At 34.1% G+C, this 22,932-nt stretch overlaps 1 protein-coding gene across 4 annotated transcripts in view; it reads left to right on the top strand.

Annotated features, from left to right (window-relative positions):
- The window catches only part of LRRC7 (leucine rich repeat containing 7), a 430,080-nt gene that overhangs the window by 366,733 nt on the left and 40,415 nt on the right, over positions 1-22,932 (top strand). For all 4 annotated transcript variants that reach the window (XM_064493462.1, XM_064493461.1, XM_064493460.1 and 1 more), the window contains 2 exons: positions 5,275-5,394; positions 19,994-20,215. In XM_064493462.1, coding sequence (XP_064349532.1) covers positions 5,275-5,394; positions 19,994-20,215 — 342 coding nt within the window. The remainder of the gene's footprint in view (positions 1-5,274; positions 5,395-19,993; positions 20,216-22,932) is intronic.

Below are 22,932 nucleotides of genomic sequence, written 5' to 3'. Positions count from 1 at the left end.
ATGTTAATAGTACTTATAACCAGAACATCTAAGACATATAAATCAGCTATTAAACTATAAATTATAGTATTTTCTATTTATTTATTTATTCATTCATTCATTTATTCATTAATCATTTATTCACTGCCTCTCCAAAAAGCATTTAAGGCAATTTTTTATGATGTTATTAATGGTTCCATGTGCTTCTTTGGATGTATTCTGTTGTAATTGAGTTTAACTATTGTTTTGAAATTTTACATAATCAAAGAGAAATACAATATTATGAAATGCCAGTTCAAACTGTCATTTTTATTATCTGGATTAATAGTAGGAAAATAAATATTTTGATAGGAAAAGAATAAAGACTAGGATTTATTAAACACCTATTATGTACCATGAGATACTTTAACTATATTTTTTTTGTACAACTCTAATAAAAACCCTCAATGGAAATATTTATTACCACTGTACAGATGAAGAAATAAGGCTCATGTGTTACACAAAGGAAATCACCTATATTTTTACTGTTTTACTATTATAACCCCTGCACCCAGCATGATAGTAGGCAGAATTTGAATCTGACTCTGCTTAGTACCCAAGTCCCTGCTGTTTCTACTATATGATGATACCTTCTCAAATGTTTATAAAATCTGACATTTTCATAGAATATAACTCGCAATAGTTGATAAGACTCTTTCATATACATTATTATCTCACGTCATCTTCACAGCAATCCAGAAAAGTAGATATTATAGGATGGAGAAAACTGCACAAGTAAAATATATTAACTAATCCAAAACATATCATGACCCAAATCATTCCCTGTGTGCTACAGATACAATGCTCTATTAGTTGCCTGAGCTTAATAAATACTAGTAGTTACCTTGTGCTCTTTAAGATCCACTTGCATTTCCTGAGCACTCTGTATCACCAAGAAATATGGTTGGTAGCAGTGAAAGACCAAAGGTTGTGAACTAAAGAAAATCACAAGTTAATCATCCATGCTACTACTGCTCCAGAGACAAGCTGGGCTGGGGAAGAAATCAGTGGCCTTTTCTAACTCCCCACCTGCAGGTGTCCAGCTGTCAATATAAATACAGTGATCTGTTCTACAATGGAGAAATTGATAGGTTTTTTCTTGTTCTTTTTTTTAACTTCTACAGCCATAATATTATACCATAACTCTTCCTGCTTATTAACTTATTAAAAGAGACACTAATATAAATTATGATTTCAGGAGAAATGAAGTTGAAATTATGGAAATACATGCATTAAATAATTTTTTCATAGAATTTTGCCTGGAAGAAGGTGGCCTGACTATCTGTTTTATTAGTTGATACTCATTCCATCATTTTTTGAATTAGAGAAATTTAGATAGTAAACCTAAACTCTTTAAATTTCTAATGTCCTTTCTTATGAATCTATGCAAATGATTCAGGATTAGAAAATATCAATGTTTAATAAGCATTCATTTGTCCTAGTTCCAAGGGTTACTTACTTAGTTCCAGTTTGGAGGAGGGGATTTTGGGGTTTTTTTGTTTTTTTTTTAACTGAAAGCAAAGCAAGATTTATATAGCACTTTAGGGCAATTTAGGCTTATAGTTTCTGTGGAGTCTTCTCCATTTATTTTTTTAATTATTATTTATTTATTTATTTATTGTTTTGGCTACCTATCACTCAAGAAGGATTCACTTATCTAATTATGAAAAAACCCTTCAGCCTATAAATCCACATAAATCTTCATATAGTGACTAAAATTACAGGAATAATCTTAGTATTCATACAGATGCTTTCTCACCATCGTAATGAAATACTTTTTGGCTTATAAATCATCTGGACATTACATTACTATCTTCAGATTGAAACCCTGTGAAGCCATAATCATTTAAATTCAAGCTTGGTGTATATTTGTCTTTATAACACTTACTTTTTTCAAAAGACTTGCAGGAAAAGAATAATATAACAGTAATTTCACTGGAAATACTTTGGGGAAAGTTGTTTTTAACGCATTCTTTGAATATATAGTAATGCCTTTTCTGAACTATTTGCCAATTACTAAGAAAAATAGATACTTAATTTCTTAAGGGATATAGTCCAAGATCTTTACCCAGTGCCAAATTCTAATACTACTCTCTATAATTTCTTCATCAAAAATGCAATAAGTGAATTTCCCAAGCCTTCAGAGCACTCATCAATTAACAGACAAGAGCAAAACTACTGGATCAACTAAGCTCATTTGCTCATATATGTGAATTTTGTACATACACATTCTCACACATGGACACGCATATACACTGCACGCACACACTCACATACATGTTCATACATACACAGATATATAGACACACATATTCATGCACATTTATGTCTCAGCAAAATTAGAAATTACTTCTTCCAGCAGATACTTGTGATCATTCACAGTGGTCAGAATCATACGTGTTAAATCTACAAGTGTCCAGTCCTCTTTGAGACTAACATTGTTTCAGCAAAACTTCTACCAGCACTACTGAATTTCTTAACAAATACAACTGATTTTTCACTAAATCTCACTGACCATTTTCTCTATTATCTTGAAATATTAAGGATCTACAGAATTTAGAAGCTAAAGAAGTGGTACATTGTGATGGTATTCCATGTCTTTTATATTTGATTGGTCATATGTGGTGAGGAAAAGAAAACTCATTCTTAATCTTTTAAAGTGTCTAAAGAAAATAGCTAGAATGTGGTACTAAAAATAACTGAATGACTAAACCTCAGTTTGCTATTTTCTTTTAAAAAATAAATTCCAACTGATAGCTTCATTACTTGTTTTTACATTTTTTAGTTACTCCTTTTAATATTTCATAGAATTTCAACAACTAAGCAACTGCATTTATATACAGTTCGGTCGTACCTTATCAAAAGTTCATTTTCTTGTAAATAGCCATACTCCTTTTGGGAAAGGATATTGGCCCACTACATAATTCTCTTTTGGGTTTTTCCCTCCCAAACATTAATAAACTGTTTTCATGGTCTTTCTATTTCTGAAACTTTGTCACCCCTTGGGTGTCTCATTTAAGAAAAAGAGGCCAGAGCCAGAGCATTCTTGAAATTAATACAGGAAATTCTTTCAGGAAATTCCTTTAATTTTTCTATCTAGTGAAAGCATTTTTTTCCATGTCTGCATATTTATGTTTTTTTTTTGGCCCCTATAATATAAAGGAATTGACGTGGTTTTAATTCTAATTTTAAGAAAGAGAGCGAGATTAATTGCTACATTAACGAAAAACTATATTATCATGATATTGGGATTTTTACTAAAGAGTTTTAGGCTTTTTTTACAACAACAACAAAAAAATTTGCAACTCTCTGTTGCTCTCAGTGATTAGGAGTCATGCCTGGGCAACTGAGGCAAGTTTAGTGGAGGAAACAGACATGGAGGTGGGGATGATTTGGAGAAAAAAAAAGATTACCTGTGTTGAATTATGGCCACTTCTCAAAAATCTGTGTTCCACAAACCCAGCTAGATGAACATATTTATTATCCCACTTCACTGGCAAAGAAACCAAGCCAGAAGAGGCATGAGTACTAAAAATTCAAAAGGAAAACACCGGTCAGCAGTGCCTACCCTGCATCATTATATTTTAACTACTTAATTTTAACAATGTGATTTGTCATATTAATATCTAAAAAGTTGTGTCTGAACATATGCAAACATATTAATCTGGAAAAGGTGAAGACTGGAAAATTAACACTTGAAAACACACAGATGGGCATTGAATAGCTGTCTGGTTATTTTCAAGTGATACGTAGTTTAAATGTGCCACCTACATTTGATTCTCAAACAAACACACATAAATTCATTCTTAACTAACACAGGAGCTTCAGGTCAGTGACTTTTCTTCTTTTTTCTTTTTTTTCACATTTTCTGATAGGTTCATGGAAAAGGAAATCACATAACTGAACTACAAGAATAAAATTGAGTTATCTCCTTAATTTCCACTATATCCATTAGCCCCTAGGAAAACTTCATTTAATTTTGTTTAATTCATCTTGTCATAATAAATTTTATTTTTAAGTAGTTCCAAGCAATGCTTTTTAAAAATGCATGTAGTCAAAGTGCAAATAGGGTGGTTATATAATTGTTTTCTAAAGGAGAATGATTAGGACCACTCTGTACAGCCAGACAAAGCCTGGCAAGCAGCCCATCTGTGCCATTGATGAAGACAGTGGTCCAGTTCTCTCGTTGTAGGGTAGGAAGACAATTCTTCACACATACGCTCTCTAACCAGGCTTTACTTATCCATAGGAATTCTCCAAAACAAGAGGAGAAAATGGCATAGGAAACACTGAGTATAATCTCATCCACATAAGAATTCTCCAGGAAATCAAGCAGTACTTGTATGTCCTATAGGTTAGAGGAAGAGAAAGCCTGTGCAAAAAGTTAACCTGCTTCCACAGGAAAAATAAACCATTACTATGTTCCTCCACTGGAGGCTGTCTTTTGATGGTATACGATTACTTTCTGTTACTCGGATCAGAATACAGTGGCCTCCCAAAATATCTAGTATTAATAATAATAAAGATAAGGGTATTATTTGTTAAAAAGAATAAGCAGTAAATCAGCCAAAACTAAATATATATAAACTTTAATGCATAAGTGATCTATATAAATAAACTTGGAATCAAAACAGTCATGATTTATTTACACTGTAATTCTAATAGCATGATATTTTTTGATGTTGTGTTAATCTTTCCCACAAAGTGATCTATAGGTAATGTCATAGTACCATGAATCTCACACTATGCTAGTGTTAACACCATTTTGGATTAGTGCAAGACACATCCTTGCAGAATCAATGCAGCCTTATAAAATGTGTTTTAGGTTATGGTTTGGAGTATTGGAAATTAAGGAAATTACATACTATGTATTATTGGGTTTTAGTTTATATTCTAAATGGTAAGATCATACTAAAGAAACAAATTAAGCAAGTTTTAAATGTTACAGTTTTTAACAATTGGTTAATTTTATTCTGGTTATTTTTATTCCAGTACTGTAAATCTAAACTTCTCTTTAAAATTCAGTAAATAACTATAAGGTGGTTATTTTAATTGAATTTCTCACTGCTTCCAAAAAGCTGTTAATTTAGAATTCTTACCAAGTAAATAGTGTAAAATAATACCTCCAGTTCAGGATATATGTTTTTCTGCAATTAAACAAAATTAATTTTAACATACTCATTAGGGACTCTTTTCAGAAAACTATGATAAACTTCTATTACATCACTAAAGAATGCCATACCATTTTTGCAATAGACCCCGTCCCAGCAAAGCAACATTTTAGACAATGGACAAGAAGATGTATCTCCTAGTGGCCAGTGGAATCCTTATCCTCTTGGGAGGCGAGATGTACCTCCGGACACCATTACTAAAAAGGTAACCAATTTCAAATTAATGACACAAACGATGAACTTGGCATATCCATTGTAATATGTAATTCATATCTTGTGTCTTAACATCATTTCTAATTTTGTGATAAATTTAGGCTAAATATTATCCTTCTATAGAGAGTTTGGTTAACTATAAGTGTATTGAAAAGAATGAAAATGAACATCACCAAATGTTCAGAGATGGCAATGTATTTTTATAAACAACATCCTGCCACCTCTCTACAGATCTATTACCTCTTATTAGTGCCTGACACCCACCTTTGAAGTGCAAGTACAGGAAAGTATAACATATACTTCTCTCTCTCTTGGATTCAGCAGTATAGTGTAGGTGATTTGCATAAAATGAAATTTGACCAGAAAATTCACCATTTCTAAAGTCACAGCAATTCATTTATCCTGTCATTCAGTCAACAAACAGTGAGCAACTGTATGTGCCAAGCAGCACTACTATGTGTTAAGTACTTTCTAGATGTTAGGGAACAAAAATGAATAAGATATGGTATGGTGTCTTACCTCTAGGACCTGTTAGTTCAGTGAGGTAGGCTGAGTGATAAGTAGTTAATTGTAAAATGTAAATGTAAAAATTAAGTCATCATAAAGGGAATAAAAAGAAAGCTACAACCTAGAAGATAATTGCAACATATATGAGGGATGAGAAATTGGTATTCCAGAATATATATTTTTAAAACACTTATAAATCAGTGAGAAAAGACATGTAATACGATACCAAAATACAAGGGAATCAGGAGAGTAAAGACTAAAATTAAACTGAATCTTTTTATCAATCAGGGAAATGCAAAAAGATGCTACATTATACCTATTAGACTAGCAGAAATTAAGAAGCATGAAAATATAAGTTATTTGCAAGTATAAGAGCAATAGAAACTCGTATTTCTTGTGGGAATATAAACAATAATATTGGTAATAAATTATCTTATAAAACTGAACATACACATACCCCACATTCCAATAATTGCTTTCCTAAGATATTATCCTAGAAAAATTCTTAAACATCTCATTCAAGATACTTGTAATGTTTACAGTAGTAGAAAACTGGGTAAACCTAAATGTCTACCACAAGAGTGCAAATAAACTGCGACTCATGCAAAGAAATACTTTACAGCAATGAAAATTTGTTAATTACAATTAAGATATGTGTATAAACTTTAGCAGCGTAATTTGAGTGAAAAACAAGGTTCAGAAGATGGCACACATCAAGAATACCGTATTTATAAATCTCAAAAACAAGCAAAACTAAAACTATATAATTCAGGCATAAGTATATGAGTGAGAAAACTAATTTTATAAGGGAATGGTTAATACACAGTTATCTCTAAAGGGAAGGCTGAGGTAGGATGAGGGATGAAGTTGATATTATTAGTACCATTCTATTTCTTAAGTTGAATTGCAGTTCTTACACTTTAGTTCTTAAGCTCATGAATGTTCATTTCATAATTGTGCTTCATAACTTACATGTACATAATAACATATTTTCCTTGTAACCTGGGTGGTGATTTTTCCCTTGATTACTACTTCAGCACTTGAAAATATTTATATATTAAATATCAAATTATTTTATCCAAAGTAATTGTTCATACCCTGATTTGCTGGTGTTACACACACTATTAACCTGCCTATTGGGCAATATTCAGCACTGCAGGTAAATATAATATAGTGTGATTAATCCTGTGAAAATGGGACACAGGGCTATGAGAGTGCCTGGAAAGGACACTTATTTAAGTAAAGAAACTAAAGAAAGTTGAGGGGGGTGATGGTGTAAAAGTCTAGTGATACTAACTCTGAAAATTCTTTAAAATGTAAAGACTAGACATTCAAAGATCTCTTTCCGCATTTCCCCAAGTGTCTGTTATTCTAGGTTAAGTGCATAATGACTTGGCAGTTGGAGTAATAAAGGTGGGTCAACATGAGGATGGACGTAGTTGAAGGTATAAAATTCAGCTGATTTAGTCTTGGCTCATAAACTCGCCCCTTATGCTGAGCTTGCCCAAGATTTTCTCACATCTGTAATGCCAGCTCAGTCATTAAGAGCTTCAGGATTTCCAGATGCTTGTCATCTCTGAGGCATACCCAGGAACTCATTAGGAGAAACTAAAAGAAATGTGAAAATTATGTGGGGTTTTAGTTATTTTCCTGTTCTTTTAATCCTTTCTTTTACAGGCCTCCACATCAGAATTTTTTAAGGCCATATGAAGTATTTTTTAAAAATGTATTGTTTCTGGGAAGGAATATTCATTCCTTATTATAATCTTAGCATTTATAATGTTTCTTAGTATAATGCATTTTACTATTTATTTTCATACATATTTAGAAATATAAGATCTGAAATGTCTTTTGAAAATCTTATATTGTTTTGTTATTAATCATAAGACTAAGCCATCACTTGTACTTAAAACAACTGAATCAAATTACTATTGGGATTGATTTTTCACTCGGTAACAAAAATCAGCCTATTGCAGAATTTTTCACAGGGTAAGAATAAATCAATGTCACTTTTAAATGAGTAGATGTTTAAAAGAAAATCAGCTTAATAAAAATCAACTTAATCTATACATTTAGTAGTTTAAATAAAATCATATTATTGTTATACTATAAAAATCCTATCTAAAATATATAATCTATAAGTTGTAGTCATTGAAAAGTAATTTTCCCCAAACCTTTTGCCATTAAAAACAAATATTGCTATCATTACTCTATATATGTGAAACTGGAATAAAAGTAACTACAATTCTTTGCTTCTGTAACTTGACTGAGACTAAGCCACATTGCTGTTGGAATCCCTTATATCAGAGGCAGTGGGCAGGAGGTGGGGCGGGGGTGGAGGGTGGATATAGCTCAGTTACGTAGAAATAGAGAAAAGTCTGGAATAGATAAGAAAGAGAAATGAAGATTTAACTACTGGAAAATATCAGGATGGCAGAAAGAATAAATATTGAGGCTATATGATAGCAGATCAAGATGTGGAAGAGGGAAATATGAAAACCAGCTGAGTAAACCTTATGTATGAGAGATAAGAGACAGGGAAATAGAAATGTTTCTTATTTCCATGAATAATGTAAGAATCAAGAATATCTGTACTAATTTAAAGTAAAATTGAAATTAAAAAAATGACTGACACTTCAGTGAATGTCAGGTCTCCTTTTGTACAGAAAGAAATGTGCTAAGTAGTGTAAGTTTTGCCGGAGCCTTCGTATGTTTTCCCTCCTAGAACAGTATACGTTATTAACAGTGAAGAATTCCCAGGAACAATGCCGTGACTTCATCAGTCTATAAATAAATGAGAACAATGTTTTCTATTACTATGAGTAATGCCAAGCACAATCCTGGCTTCTCCTTTTCTGATTCTCTTTCCTAAGCCTCACTTTTCTCCTTGTTGGGGCAAATCTTGCACTGGTTGGAGTTTTCTTCCGGTAGACTGGGCCATCACTGAAACTCAAAAACAGATTGGAATCCTTTATATAAAGTCATTTGAACTCCAAACATTTTTATAAACGTTGGGACAAGTGATCTTTTGAGTCAGTTGGTGGGTTGAGATTCTCTTTGCTTCCCTCCACCATCCTTTTCCTGTCACCCCCACTCATGTTGATGTCACCTCGACTAAGGCTGCTGAACTTCAAGAAGAAATAGCAGCCCAATGCCTTTTCTGTCAGTGAGCGCTGCTGAAAAAACAAAAAGTGAGTCCACAAAAAGATGGGTGAAGTCATGCAATTATAGATTTTTTTTAATTACCAAAAACAAACAACTTTTAGCACAATCTGTTTCTTACATAAATATATGCAGTTTTTCTCTTGACCAAAAGCCACTTTTTTTCAAGGCACATAAGTTTAAAAAAGTAGAGTGGAATCATGGGAGGATACCAAATGTGTCCAAATATAAAAGTAGGTACTACTCCTAGCAGAATTTTGAAAATGACTCTCTAGAACTGTAATAATGCAGCTCTACTTTCCTTGGAGTTTTGGTGTCCAGAAATAATCTGGAATTGAATATCTGTGTAAATACTAAGTATTCATTCCTTAATTTCATCCTTAGGTTGAAAAGGGAGTTTTAAGCAACAGTTCCAATCACACCAGTTGCCTGGGAGATGAGCATACCCACTGTCATAAATATCACTCTAGGTTTGGAAGGGTTAGGAACAGGAGAAGTAGGTAGGTGAAAATTACAACTTATGGGACTTTTGTGGTTAAGGATCAATTATTGATGACATTTTTAGGCATCTACCAAACCCCTGTAGAAGGCTCTTTGAAATTTTTAATGCTTATATTGAATGACTATGTCAAGACATCCACTGGTTTCCCCTCTCTAACAAATCTATGCCTCTGTCTTAACTGTACTAGCCTCAGTATGGTCTTTATGGAATAAATAACATAATTGTTCTAGAACGGGATAAAAATGCACTGCTTAAGATTGTACAAATTAACATGTACAAACAGTCCCTCTAAAGAACAATGAGAAGCTAAGGGCTAAAATCTAGTCTTAAGACTTTCAAGTTGCACTTCTTTTGGGTTACCAGGATCGTAACTGTCATTCAGATGAATTAAATGTGCTCTTTTAAAACAAAGCTTATTGACTGATTATCCTGTTACCTTTTCTAGTGAGTCAGTACAGTCAAGCTCTTTGCTATACTAGGGAAATAAGAACGAATACATCCAATTAGATTCAATTCCCCTAATAATTAAAAAATTATTGATGTAAGAGAGAAAGGCTGAAAATATGTAAAGACTTGCTGGTTAAACAAGAATTAATTGCCAAAGAAAGAGTATGTAGCCCATAGGAAGTCAAAATTTCATGAAAATGGGATCCTACAGAGGCAGTCCCATGTGCTTAGAAATAGTAGATGAATCAGAAAGAAGGGTTTGAAGAAATCAATGAAATAATTTCTCTATTTAATGACCCATTTCAAATATTTATCTTATTAATCTGAACAGCCAGGATGATACATTTTAATCAGTTGATTTTCATTTTATTTAATTCATAGATATTTTTCAAACTTACTCTATTTCTATTATGTAATTAAATTTGTTCTCAAAAATAATACAGATAGGAAGTTGTGGAAAAATTATTCTCTAAGTTACAGCAAGAGTGACAGCTCTATAAAACATTGTTTAGTTTCACAGTAGCCTGTGTATTGGATTTTCTTACTTAGTACAACATTAATTCTTTAACTCAGAAAGCACATCCCTTTATCTCCTAATACCAGTGCAACAATACAGCTGTCTCCAGTAGCAAGGGACATCACTGTCATAAAATCAGAAGACTGTTCTCATCCAGACTGACTCTAAATTATTTCCTTAAGAAAAGTGTAAATCCAGAGTGTCTATCAAATAGCTATTAAGTCAGAGGTAGAAAAAAAAAAACTTGCCACAGAATAAAGAAACAGAAAGAGTGGCAGATTAAAACTACTTATTCCATCAATTCTTAACATAAGTGTCCCTTAAAACAAATGACTATTCTACTTCAGAAAATTGAGGTAACTCAAGTAACATTTATACTATCTTCATTTTGGAAGAAATCTAAAAGCAAAAAGAAAATGCAAAATCAACCCAATGTAATGAAAATGTCTATGACTGAGTATGTAATTTGCAGACCTAAGCAGTGTAACTGGCAGATGATCATGGATTGTTGCCAAATAGAGGATGTCAAAATGGTAAGATTCCGTTTCTTACCACTTGATTTTTATCTAACTTATTCCACTATCCGTAGGTTGATAGGAACCTTAAGGTGAAATAAATGATTGTCAAAGTTTTTTTGTTATTGTTAACATCTTCCTTTTTATTTTATTTCAGGAATGTATAAGTCAGCATCATCACACAACAAATCATAGGTGGAAAAATGTAGAATTAGCACTAATTTCATCACTTTTACTATTATGAATTCTATTGTTTATTGTTTATTCATTTTGGTTAATAAATTCCAATTCTAGAGCTATGTTTTGTAAGTTGAGATTTAATCACAGAAGAATGTGCTTGTAGAGCTTCCGTAAGTCAGAAATGACTGGCTGCACGTATCAGTCGGCTGCCATCCGAAGGCACATAGGGCCTTTCCCTTCAGTGCCCTATTGCCTCACCTTTTTATCTTCATTTGAGGCACTGGAGTATATTGTCAGTATTTGACTCTAAAAAATTTAAGATCAGCAAATAATTTGAATGCCCCCCTCTCCCCAGTACTGCACTGTCACCAGATCCCCAAGGCAGGAGGAAGAACATCTCCCTGCCCAGTCTCCTTCAAGCTTCAGAGCTCCCTTTCACATATTTGTGCTAGTTTGTCTTCTAATACCCAGTGGGAGGATATAGATTTTGGGCATCAAAATTGCCCTAGCTGAGTATAAATAAGAAGAAAAAAATAAAACTTAGTAGGTTTGTGTCATAATCATAAAACAGTATCTACAGTACACATTAGGCACTGTACTAAGGTGCCTGACATACTTCCTTATCTTCACAACCTCATGGGTAAAGGAGCTAGGAGAATGGAATTGAAGAACACAGAACTGGAGCCCAGTAATGTCTGGTTCTACCACTTTATTATACTACTGATATACTGTATCCCACCTGTCTGATGCAACCAAAAAAATTTCAGAAAATATTACAGCATAGTCTTGTTGCAGTAGTAAATAACCCTCAACATCAAGTATATATTTGATATATTTAACTAGTATTTTTGCCACGACTTGGTGTTGTTTCTTCTGCTCATTGTTCAGAAGAGAGGAAAAAAAACTCCATGGCACCAGTCATGTATTTTAAAAAGAACTTTTGAGTCCTCATCAACTTATTCTTATTGACCCTACACAAATCAAATATTTTAGATATTCCTAAATGTGCTTGTTTTCCAAGCTTTTCATTTTATTTAATCTGAAACGTTTACAAGTTCTTTATTACCTTTATGAATCTCAGAAAGAATAGAATCAGTTCTAAGCATTACTGAAACCCACCTACAGATCCATCCATTATATTGAATTTAGTTCATTTTGTTAATTTTGTTTCTCAATAATTTAGTTCATAAACTACCTGATTATATCATCTAAGATTCATGCTACCCCTTCCTATTTAAAACTATCTCCATTTCCCGCAAAATAACCCAAGTCTTGCCAACAAAATCACTTGTGGAAGTGATAAAACTGCACTGAATATTGAGGCAAGCCCACAAAATGATGGTTACAGTAATACATAAAAACTTAACTATGCACTAGGTTTTCAAAAAAAAAAGTTTTAATTTTTATTAGTTCTTAAGGTCTTGCAATTTTTTTAACTTTAAGTAGGAATGCAGGAGAAACTGTCAGCCTTAACTTTGTCTATTAGGGCTATTCAAATGATCTAGTTCATATTGGGTGTATTATGGTAGTTAGTGTTTTTCAAGGAAGTGACCCATGTCATATAAGTTACTAGATTTACTTGTGTAGAGTTATTTGTAGTATTACCATATTATCCTTTTGAAGTCTGCAGAATCTGTAGTGAGACCCCCTTTTCTCCTGATTTGGGTAATTTGTGTCTTCTTTTTTTCTTTTTTCAGTCTTGCTAAAAATGTATCAATTTTATTGATCTTTTCAAAGAACCAGCTCTTTGTTTTATTTTTTATCTGTTATTTATTTTGAGTTTCAATGACTTCTGCTCTTTTTATTATTTCCTTCCTTCTACTTGCTTTAGGTTTATTTGACTTCTATTTTTCTAAGCTATTGAGGTAGTACCTTAATTACTGATTTGAGGCTGCTTCTTTTCTAGTGTATGCACTACTTTAGCTATATTCACAAATTGTCATTTACAATCAGTTCAGCACAGTGTTTTATTTCTCTTGAGACTCCTTCTTTGACCCATGAATTATTTAGAACTATATTGTTTAGTTCCCAAGTGTTGGGAAATTTTTCTTTTGTATTTCTATCACTGATTCCTAGTTTAATTCTATTGTGGCTGGAGAACATATTCTGTGTAATTTCAATTCTTTTAAATTTGTTGAAATTTATTTTCCAAATCAAGATATGGTCTATCTTAGTAAATATTCTGTGCAAACTTGAAGAGAACGTGTTTTCTGCTGCAGTCAAGTAGAATGTTCTGTAAGTGATAATAAGATTTGGTTGGTTGATGGTATTGTTGAGTTCCTCTATATTCTTGCTAATTTTCAGTCTAGTTCTTCTATCAATTGTTGAGAGAAGGGTGTTGAATCTCCAGCTATAACAATAATGAATTTGTCTATTTCTTTCCTGTCAATTTTGCTGTACGCATTTGCCCTTCCACTGTTTGCTGTGTATACATTTAGGATTGCTATATCATCTTGGTGGATTGACTCTTTTTTCATCATATAATATTCCTCTCTATTCCTAGCATATTTTCTTTGCTCTAAAATCTTCTTTATCTGGTATTAATATAGCCACCTCTCTTTTTTAAATTCATACTTGCATGATGTTTATTTATCCTTTCAACTTCTGGTTGCTTATATCATTATATTTGAAGTGATTTTGTTTGTAGTCTGCATATAGTTGAGTAATGTTCTTTGACTCACCCTGCCAAGATCTGTCTTCTAATTTGTGTACTTAGTCTATTTGCATTTAATTTAATAATTGACACATTAAGATTTAAGTCTTAATTTAATTTTTTATTTTCTGTTTATTCTCTTTTTTTGCCTCTTTGTTTTCTTTTTCCTGTTTCCTCTGAGTTATCTGAATACTTTTTAGAATTTAATTTTGACCTATCTGTAGTGTTTTTAGTATATCTCTTTGTGTAGCTTTTTTAGTGCTTGTTCCTGGTATTGCATTATATATACATAACTTGTAAGAATTTACTAGTGTTACCACTTAGCAGTTCAAGTAAAGTATAGAAACTTACTTCCCTTTATGTCCCTTCATCCTCGTCTGTTTATAGTTGTCTTAAATATTTACTCTAAGTACATCTAGAATCACCTCAGATAGTGCCATAATTTAACTTCAATCATAAAACATAATTTTGAAAATTCAAGAAGAGAAAGTTTATTGTATTTACGCATATATTTGCTTACCATGTTCTTTCTCCTTTCCTAATGTTCCAAGGTTTCTTCTTTTATCATTTTCTTTTTATTTAGAGAAAGTCCTTTAGCCATTATTTTAGGATAAGCCTAGTGGGGACAAATTCTCATTTTCCCTCATCTGAGAACGCTCCAGTTTCCCTTTGATTGCTGAAGAATATTGTCACGAGAATAGGATGTTGGGTTGACAGATCTTTTACTTCAGCACTTGAAAAATATTGTGCCATTTCTTTCTGTCCTCCACGGTTTTTGATGAGATAGCCACTGTCATTCAAACTGTTTTTCCTCTATAGGTAAGAGGTCATTTTTCTCTGACACACTCCAGCTGGGGAAGGGTGGCGCACTGCCTCACCTTGGCCAAGAGGAGATACAAATCCAGTTTTCCCATTTAGCTTCCAGTGACACTTGAGGCAAAGTCTGCTCATTATTGCTAGGTAGTGATTGAAGTTCCAGCTCCCAAGATGGTCTCCTTTGATACTTTACTGGGATAGCCTCATTATAATTGGGTAATGGAGGAAGTCCTGATTCTCTACTAAGACCTTCTCTAACCACCCTATTGGGAAGATAGCAGAGTGCCTCACTGCTGCTGGGTGGGAGTGTAAGTCTATGCTTCTTGTGTGGTCTCCACTGACACCATGGGGGGGGGGTGGAGGAGTGGCTTACTATTGGCTGATGGGTATGAATACAGGGACACTTTACTTGGATTTCTCTGACAACACCCCAGCAGGAGTGTTGTTATGCCTTGTTACATCCCTATGAGGCTTCCCACTTGGCCTTTGCTGCCATTGTTGGGGTGAAACAACAGTTTAGCAGTAGCAGAGTAGTTGTTGTCTAAATTTTTCTGTCATGCTAGGCTGCCCCTTTTTCCTGGTTCTTTGGCTAGAGAGAGTAGGGTTTTGTTGGGCTTTTCTTGTCTGCACCTGTTTGCATTCTTGGGCTATCCACTTCTTTATCTTCTAATCCAGGATATATGACACAAAAATAAAATTTACCGCCCAAAAAATTTACCGCCACGTAGTTACTTGGTCCCAGGTGTCTAGCTTCTTCCATCTACTTTCCAGAGCTTTCTTCTATTTGTTTGTATATAATATCCAGAGTTTTTATTTGTTATTAATGGAGGAAATAGGGGAAAGTATGTCTACTCTTTTTACCTGGAAGCAGAAGTCTTACTGTCTTGATTTCTAAAACAACCTGCATGTTGATGAAAGAAAGAAAGAAAAGAAAGAAGAGAAAGAGAAAGAAAAGAAAGAAAGGAGAGAGAGAGGGAGAGAGGGAAGGAAGGAAGGAAGGGGAAGGGAAGGGAAGGAAAGGAAAGGAAAGAAGGAAAGGCTGCTGAATACACATGGTAGAGATAGAAAGTAATAGGACTGTTTCATTGTTTTACAAAATTACTGAAACTGACTCATTTAAATAAGTGCTACTGATTCCTTGAAATCAATTACCTAATTATCCTTTGTAGATGATTCTGTGTTCTTGACACTACTCCCAAACATCTTTAGAACCCTTTTGAACTTAATTTTAGAGAATGAATTGTGTCCATTTGGCTATTCTCAGTGGCATAAATTGTCATCCTTTGAAGTTATGTTTGAATTTTGGAAGCAACCCAAGTGGTCTAAGAGCCAAGATGAGTAGTAAAACAGATAACCAAATTGGGTAATACACTTCGCAGTCTAACACTGTTTTCTAAGAGAATGATGTGAACCAAAATATTGTTGTAGTGAGAAAGTCATTTGTTTTATATCATACAAAACCTCCCAAACACTTCAAATTTTCACACAATAATCTTGATAAGCTGTGGGATGAAATTCATATGAACAATGTCATTTGGTATCAAATCACATTTCTTTTCTATGGCTTTGACATTAGTGTTTCCTTGGGTCCTATGGATATTGAAGTTTTTCCCTGTAAAGCTTGAAAGTATTTTTTGGGTCAACTTGAAAATACCATATTCCATCACTATTCTCCAATACATGTTATTTTGTCCAACATCCCCTTGAAAGCTCAAAACAAATGTCAGATTGTCTCTATTTCTTTTTATCATTCAAGATGTGTAGTTCAGGCTTTATAGAAATCTTCATGTTTAAATTCCCCTTCAGTGTGAGTCAGTGTTCTCATAGCTAACCTTCTGCTTGAACAAATTCAGTCTCTTGACATTTTCTACATTTTCATCAGCCCTTTGTACTTCATCATAAACGTCCATATTACGTTTCTTAAGCCTCTGTGGCAATCAGAAAAAACTTCCTCTTAACAATCCCTCCACACCATAATTGTCCCCTAGATGTCTTTTGTCATTCGTGTTTGCTTAACTTCATGCAAAATTCAGTGTCAGTTCTTTGCTTTCTACATTTGTCATTCCCCATCCTTATTCATTGCAGGCTATCGCCCCAATAGAGAGTGAAAGAACTGCTCCTGAGGGGAACAGAACCGTTTAACAGAATGCTCCTCCCATGCCCACTTCATGTTTTGCCAAGCCATCTGAGAACATGAGCTGCATTATTTCATAATCATGGAAAGATTACTAAATACACAGAACATCATCCTGTTTGCTTCAATACAAAGTTCTAAGTCACGTACATAGGATCTAAAATAGATAATAGACCTAAATAGATAAGTAGGAATGGACCTTTTGCAAATTAAAGAGCTGCTAAAATAGTTTAATATGTCCTTCCTCAACAGCTTGATCCTTTTGTTCCATTTCATGTTTCCTTTTTAATTCACAGTTCAACTATTAAAGGAAGAGAGATAATTTAGGGGGAAGGGTGGTTACAATATAATTTTGTGTTTAAGAGCATAAACTTTGATTGTCAGACAGCCTTGGTTCAAATCCTCGTCCTGACAGTTTATCAGCTGTGCAAATTACTTGGGAAAGTTACCAAACCTCTCCAAGCCTTAGTTTCCTCTCAGTGAAATTAAATAATAGTAACTATTAATAATTGTCTCTCCATTGTATTGTAAGGATTACAGGAGGTAATATGTGTAAGGTAAATTTTAGCACATTGTTTGGCATCTAGTATTTGGATGGTAGTCATTGTTTATTAATTGCCAGCTACCGTGCCAGTTATTAAAGATGGTAAATAGTATGTAGTACTTACCCTCAAAGAACTTCAAATCGAAGCTCAAATTGTCCCATCAGAATGAAAACATAAATTATAAAAGTCTAAAGGCCACTATAGTTCTATTATATATAGATAGTAATTATATAGATAACTTTACTCTTGGATATACCATTACCAGAATATTCTAATCAATGAAAAGACTATTAAGCAATCGTTATGGATTTTCTCATGTGGATTGTGCATCATGGGACTAAAGCTATATCTGGACCCCTCTTAGTTTTTCTGGGTGTAAAAATTTTTTGTTGGGCTATGTGGTCAGTTTCAATTAAACATCCGGTCTTCCTCTTTCCCACTGGGTCAAGCACCAACTAAAAGATTCATGAACATTATACCAGTGGAAGTGAAAAGCAGGTATAAAAATAAGATCAATTGATTTTTCAGTAGCCAAGCCAATCAGCCTTAGTTAGCTTACACCCGCAGCTCCTCTGACTCCAGGAAATCATTTTCTCTAAGTATCTTAGCATTCCAGTGAGTTCATTCAAAGTACAGCAGCTCAACACGTGATACTGGGTTTATCATGGCATTCCTCTCCTACCAAACAAGAGAACATGAAATCCATGGAGATAGGAGAGAATTTAACTTGCAGTTAGGAAAAACTTGACCAGAAGGGTGTTCAGTCTTCTAGAATAGCTGAGAAAGTTATGATACCTCCTTTCATTTAGATTTCTGAGAAGTAAATAGATGCATTAGAGAAACACACATTTGTGCTTTATGAGGTTATCTTAGTTGTGCTTACAATGCCATAGTTTTGTAATCCCTGGTTAATTGTGTTGGAAAGTATTGGATTGATAATTTTTTGATATTGTACTGTTACAGCTTGGAACGTTTTTTCCCGTCTTTTTCTGCAGTTTCTTATGGCTATCTTTGCTATTTTTGAATGTAAAAATAATGTACATGATGAGACAATCAGTTGGTCTTCTTTTGGACATCTAAAATATAATCAAATGGCTGTTTATTTTGCCCTACATATTGCCAAATGATAATTTTGAATATTTTCTTCACTGAAATTACTTCTTGTTTTGAATCAAGCAATATGCCTCTCGTCTTCTCCAAACGATATTCCATGATCACTGTCATTTCCTTAAATCTCTCATGAACTTTCCTTAAAGCTCTTCAGAACTTTAAAATTATCGAAATTCATTTTTTCCTTGAATATTTGTTTAATAATTTTAACTTTATTCCTCCAGTCTGACTTTTTCATAGTAATCAAAAATCTTGACTAGTCAGGAAAACTCACAAACATTCCCAACTAATGAATTCTAAGGTGAAATTTAGTTTTGAATTTCAAGCTACCTACCCTTAAAAGATCAAGAAAGAAAATGAATTCATGAAGTAATCCCCCAGATCCTTCTGTAGTAAAGGGTGAAGTACCAAGCACAGCACTAAAGCACATGTTTAAAAGTACTAATGATAAGTGTTTACTTCCCATGTTAGATCCCGTGCTAAAGCCACTTAATTTTAAAAGGCAAGTTCTAGGTTATTAGCTCACAAACATAACTGCTTGCTTGATTGAAAAGATGTCAGGTAGGGGTGGGGAATATCTCAGTGGTAAAGTGCGTGCTTAGCATGCATGAGGTCCTGGGTTCAAAAAAGTTAAATAGAAAAGATATCAAGTAGAATGACTCAAGGAGCTGATGCTAGAATGAAGGTGAGAAAGTCAGAGTGAACAGAGAAACAGGGGTATGCACCATGTCATTTAAAGATGGGAGCCCAAAGTAAGCATGCCCTTTCTCCTCCAACAACCACCCTTAAGGATTGATAAATGATTACTTTAAATGAGATACTGATGAATCTGAAGGCTCATATCAAGATGATCTGCATGCAGAGCTCACTTTAAGGACCCTTCCATATCTAGTGACTCCACAAGCTACAGATACTTGCAGAAATTTATCACATGATTCATTTTTAATGTAACTCAAAGATTCTAAAAACTATATTCTTAATTTAATAATGAAGAAAATTAATAAATACTGATTATACTCACCTGAATAAGCTTACTATGCATGCGTGTGGCATAAAGGAAAACATGCAATTCTTTTGCTTCAGAATTAAGGAACCAGGTCCCATCATTTTCCCCGTTTCATATATTACATCTCTCTTCCTACTGTTATTCAAAATGAAATGCCAGATAGAACCCCACTTTATTTTTAAGTTGTAACTTCTTTTTCTTCTTGAGATTTGTCAGACTAAACTTTGTTCTCTTGAAATGGGGTTAAAATCATCTTTGGCAAGCCATCAGTTGACTATGAGTGTATGTAATGTGACCTTGCTCTGGTATTAATATTGTCACAAACCACAGTAGGCAGACCCTTACTGTTTTTTCATTATCCTTCCCAGCTGTGGCTGAAAGCCCAAATGACGCCACTTAACTTACCAGAGAGGTATTCTGTAATTACCATTTTTTTTTCTACTTTAATCACATCCTTTCAACACCACAAATCCTCTGATGGATTATCTTCTCCACAGGCAGGCAGCCATATCCAGACCTTGATGGGGTCCCAAAGCCTTCAGCATCGGAGCCGGGAGCAGCAGCCGTACGAGGGCAACATAAACAAAGTGACCATCCAGCAGTTTCAGTCACCATTGCCTATTCAGATCCCCTCTTCACAGGCCACCCGGGGACCTCAGCCTGGACGGTGCTTAATTCAAACTAAAGGGCAAAGAAGTATGGATGGGTATCCAGAGCAGGTGAGAAGTGCTTTTACAATTGATCATTTTTCAGGAAATATTCGGGAAAGCCCCATCAATCCATGGTTTGCCTTCCCTCATTAATGTAGTTTGGAACACATTGATACTGTCGCCATGTCCAGTGAGGTGGGGCACTCTTTGTAGGAATTTTATCATTATTTTCAGTGGGTAAGAACTACAACGTATAGGAATTGATGGTTGGTGAAATGCCCGTTTCACATAAGGAAAAACTGATGAATTGGAATCGTCTTTCTGGTTTACTTGACAGCTTATTCTACCCACTCCCAACTCCAGTTTAGCTCAATAGCACAGCTTTTAAATGTTACAAAGAGCTTCAACGGATTCGGTGTATTTACCAAGGACTTTGGTGAAACTGACAGAGTAAAAAGTAACCTGTATATTCCTGTCTGTTTGTGGGAACGTTTTTTAAAAGTTCTGCCTTCTGATTGTTGAATAGTGCAGAGATAAAACTTTGCTATGAAGAAAATGATAAACAGCAGTTAGAAGGGAAGCGTTTCTGAATGCTCCAAAAGCCACTAATAAATGCCGTGTAGTTTTTAAAAATGCTACTCTTCTGACCTATCTAAAATTAAGATTTGCTTTTCCATTGTAGTATCTGTTTTTCTTCCTTAAGAGCAGGACACTGAATAGGATCTCATTTACTGAGTTATATTAAGCTTAGAAAGTAAGACATTAAGAGCTTAATAGCCTCAGAAAATTAATTTCTCTTATTTCATCCTTCAGATAATTAGGGAAAGCTCCCACTGACTTCACTAACCCCTTAACATGGTTTATAAAGGTTCCATTTATTATTGCTTACTCAAAGCTTTACATATCACCCTCCTTATTTTTTAAACATATCAGATAAGATTATCTTCATTCTCCAGTTTTTTCCTTTATGCTGTTAAGAGCCATTTATTCCTTGGATCCCAGCTGCTCTAGACATCTCCTCTGTTTCTTAATACCCTTCTTGAAACTGAGGATACATATTAATCATTCTCAGAATCATGAGTTTTTAAGACAATTTTCTTCCTATCCTGCCTTGATGTAGGTCAAGTGTTGGGTTTAAGGTAAAATAAACCAGGCAGGTATCATTAATCAGGTAATGATGTGAGGTTCCTAATTCTCCAGAGAGTCTAAAAAGTTAAAGTTTTAAGTTATGCTTTACCCTAGAATCTTAGTTTAAAAATTGTTCATATTCTCTCCCCCACAAATATCATAACCTCAGCCCAGTCCTCTGATTTAGTTATTCCTACTAGCAACAATAATTAATAAAATAAGTTATTGCAAATTTTTTTTCTCCCAGAATCAGCACTTTTAAAAATCCACTGAGATCAGTGCCCCCTGTTTCACATACTTTGAATAGTAGGTTTAGTATTAGCATGCAGTTATTCTGAACACTCTAAATTTAAAGGCCTTTTTTACATTGTTTCTTAAAAAATACATAAATTATATAGCTTGACCTAATGAGAGGATTACTAAGTTTTAGTTTACATGCTTGCTTAAAACTCTGTGATTCTTTCCGAGAATGTATGTATAGTTACTTGATTCACAGCTGTAACATCAGGTGTCTTTCAAACTGAGAGGTGAAAACTTAAACATTGAATGGCTATATTCAGGAAGCTACTTAAGCATAATTCCTTCTGTTTTCCCATTTTTTTTTTTCTGCCTTGATTTGAGGCTGAAATGGTTTGGAATGCTGAGATGAAAACTTTGGAGTGACCACGAGAAAGCCTAGGGAGCATTTAAACAAACAGCACTAGTTCCCAAACTGTGCTCACCTTCTCCCCTGAGTTATCAATCTGGAGATAGTTTCTCAAAACTTTTTTCATGACTCAGCGTAATATCTGTCCACTACCCGCGGCATGCTGGGGCTGACTCGCCCTGGCCCGCTGCTGTGTGCATCTCTTCCCAGCTCCACCTTCAGTGACATCACACTGACCGGTTGAAACTGCGGGGATGATTACATAGGGAGCCAGCAAACACTGCAGAGCCGGGCTTCCCCTTCCCTAGTCAGCGCTTGAACATTTTCCAGCGCACATTTTCCAAGTACTACACTGTTTTCTTTCATCTCTTTTTCTTTTTCTAACCTCTCCACTTCTTTGTTTAGCTCTATAGCATTCAGGAAAGAGGAAATTAGGAGTCGGTCTCAGAATGTGGAATTCAAGTCTCATGTTAACTTTTATTAGCTGTGTGACCCTGGCCAAGTCATTCACTCTTTCAAGATGGTGTTTTTCGCTTTATGAAATGAGAACAGTACTACCCACCAACAACATGCAAAAAGTTTTTGTGAGTCGAATGATACAGTTCTACACACACACACACATAGTAAGCCTGACACTAGGAGTAAAGAAATAGGAAACAGAAGAAATAGAAATACAAGATTTTAAGAATGAACACATTGAAGGGAACTTAATGATTATTAGTTGCACCTCCCTCATCTATAGATAGAAAAACAAAAAGAGGCTGAAGATTATGTAATTCACTCTCAAAATGAAAATATTTCATGTATTTTTATTTTCCTAAGTTACTTCTAATATGTGTGTGCTTATAAACAAGATATTTTTCCATATTTAACAAGAAAAAATGGAGAAAAATATTTTAAACATTTAAGAACAGTATAGTTTCACACGAAAATCAGAGTAATGATTAAATACAAAGACCAAGGAGATAACTGAAAATGTCTAATATGGGTTTCAGGCATTTAAATCAAGATA

This window comes from Camelus dromedarius, chromosome 14, assembly GCF_036321535.1.
Source record: "Camelus dromedarius isolate mCamDro1 chromosome 14, mCamDro1.pat, whole genome shotgun sequence".
In the NCBI taxonomy this organism is placed as follows: Eukaryota; Metazoa; Chordata; class Mammalia; order Artiodactyla; family Camelidae; genus Camelus; species Camelus dromedarius.
The sequence above is the reverse complement of the archived record's forward strand: the minus strand, read 5'-3'. Positions and strand labels throughout refer to the sequence as shown.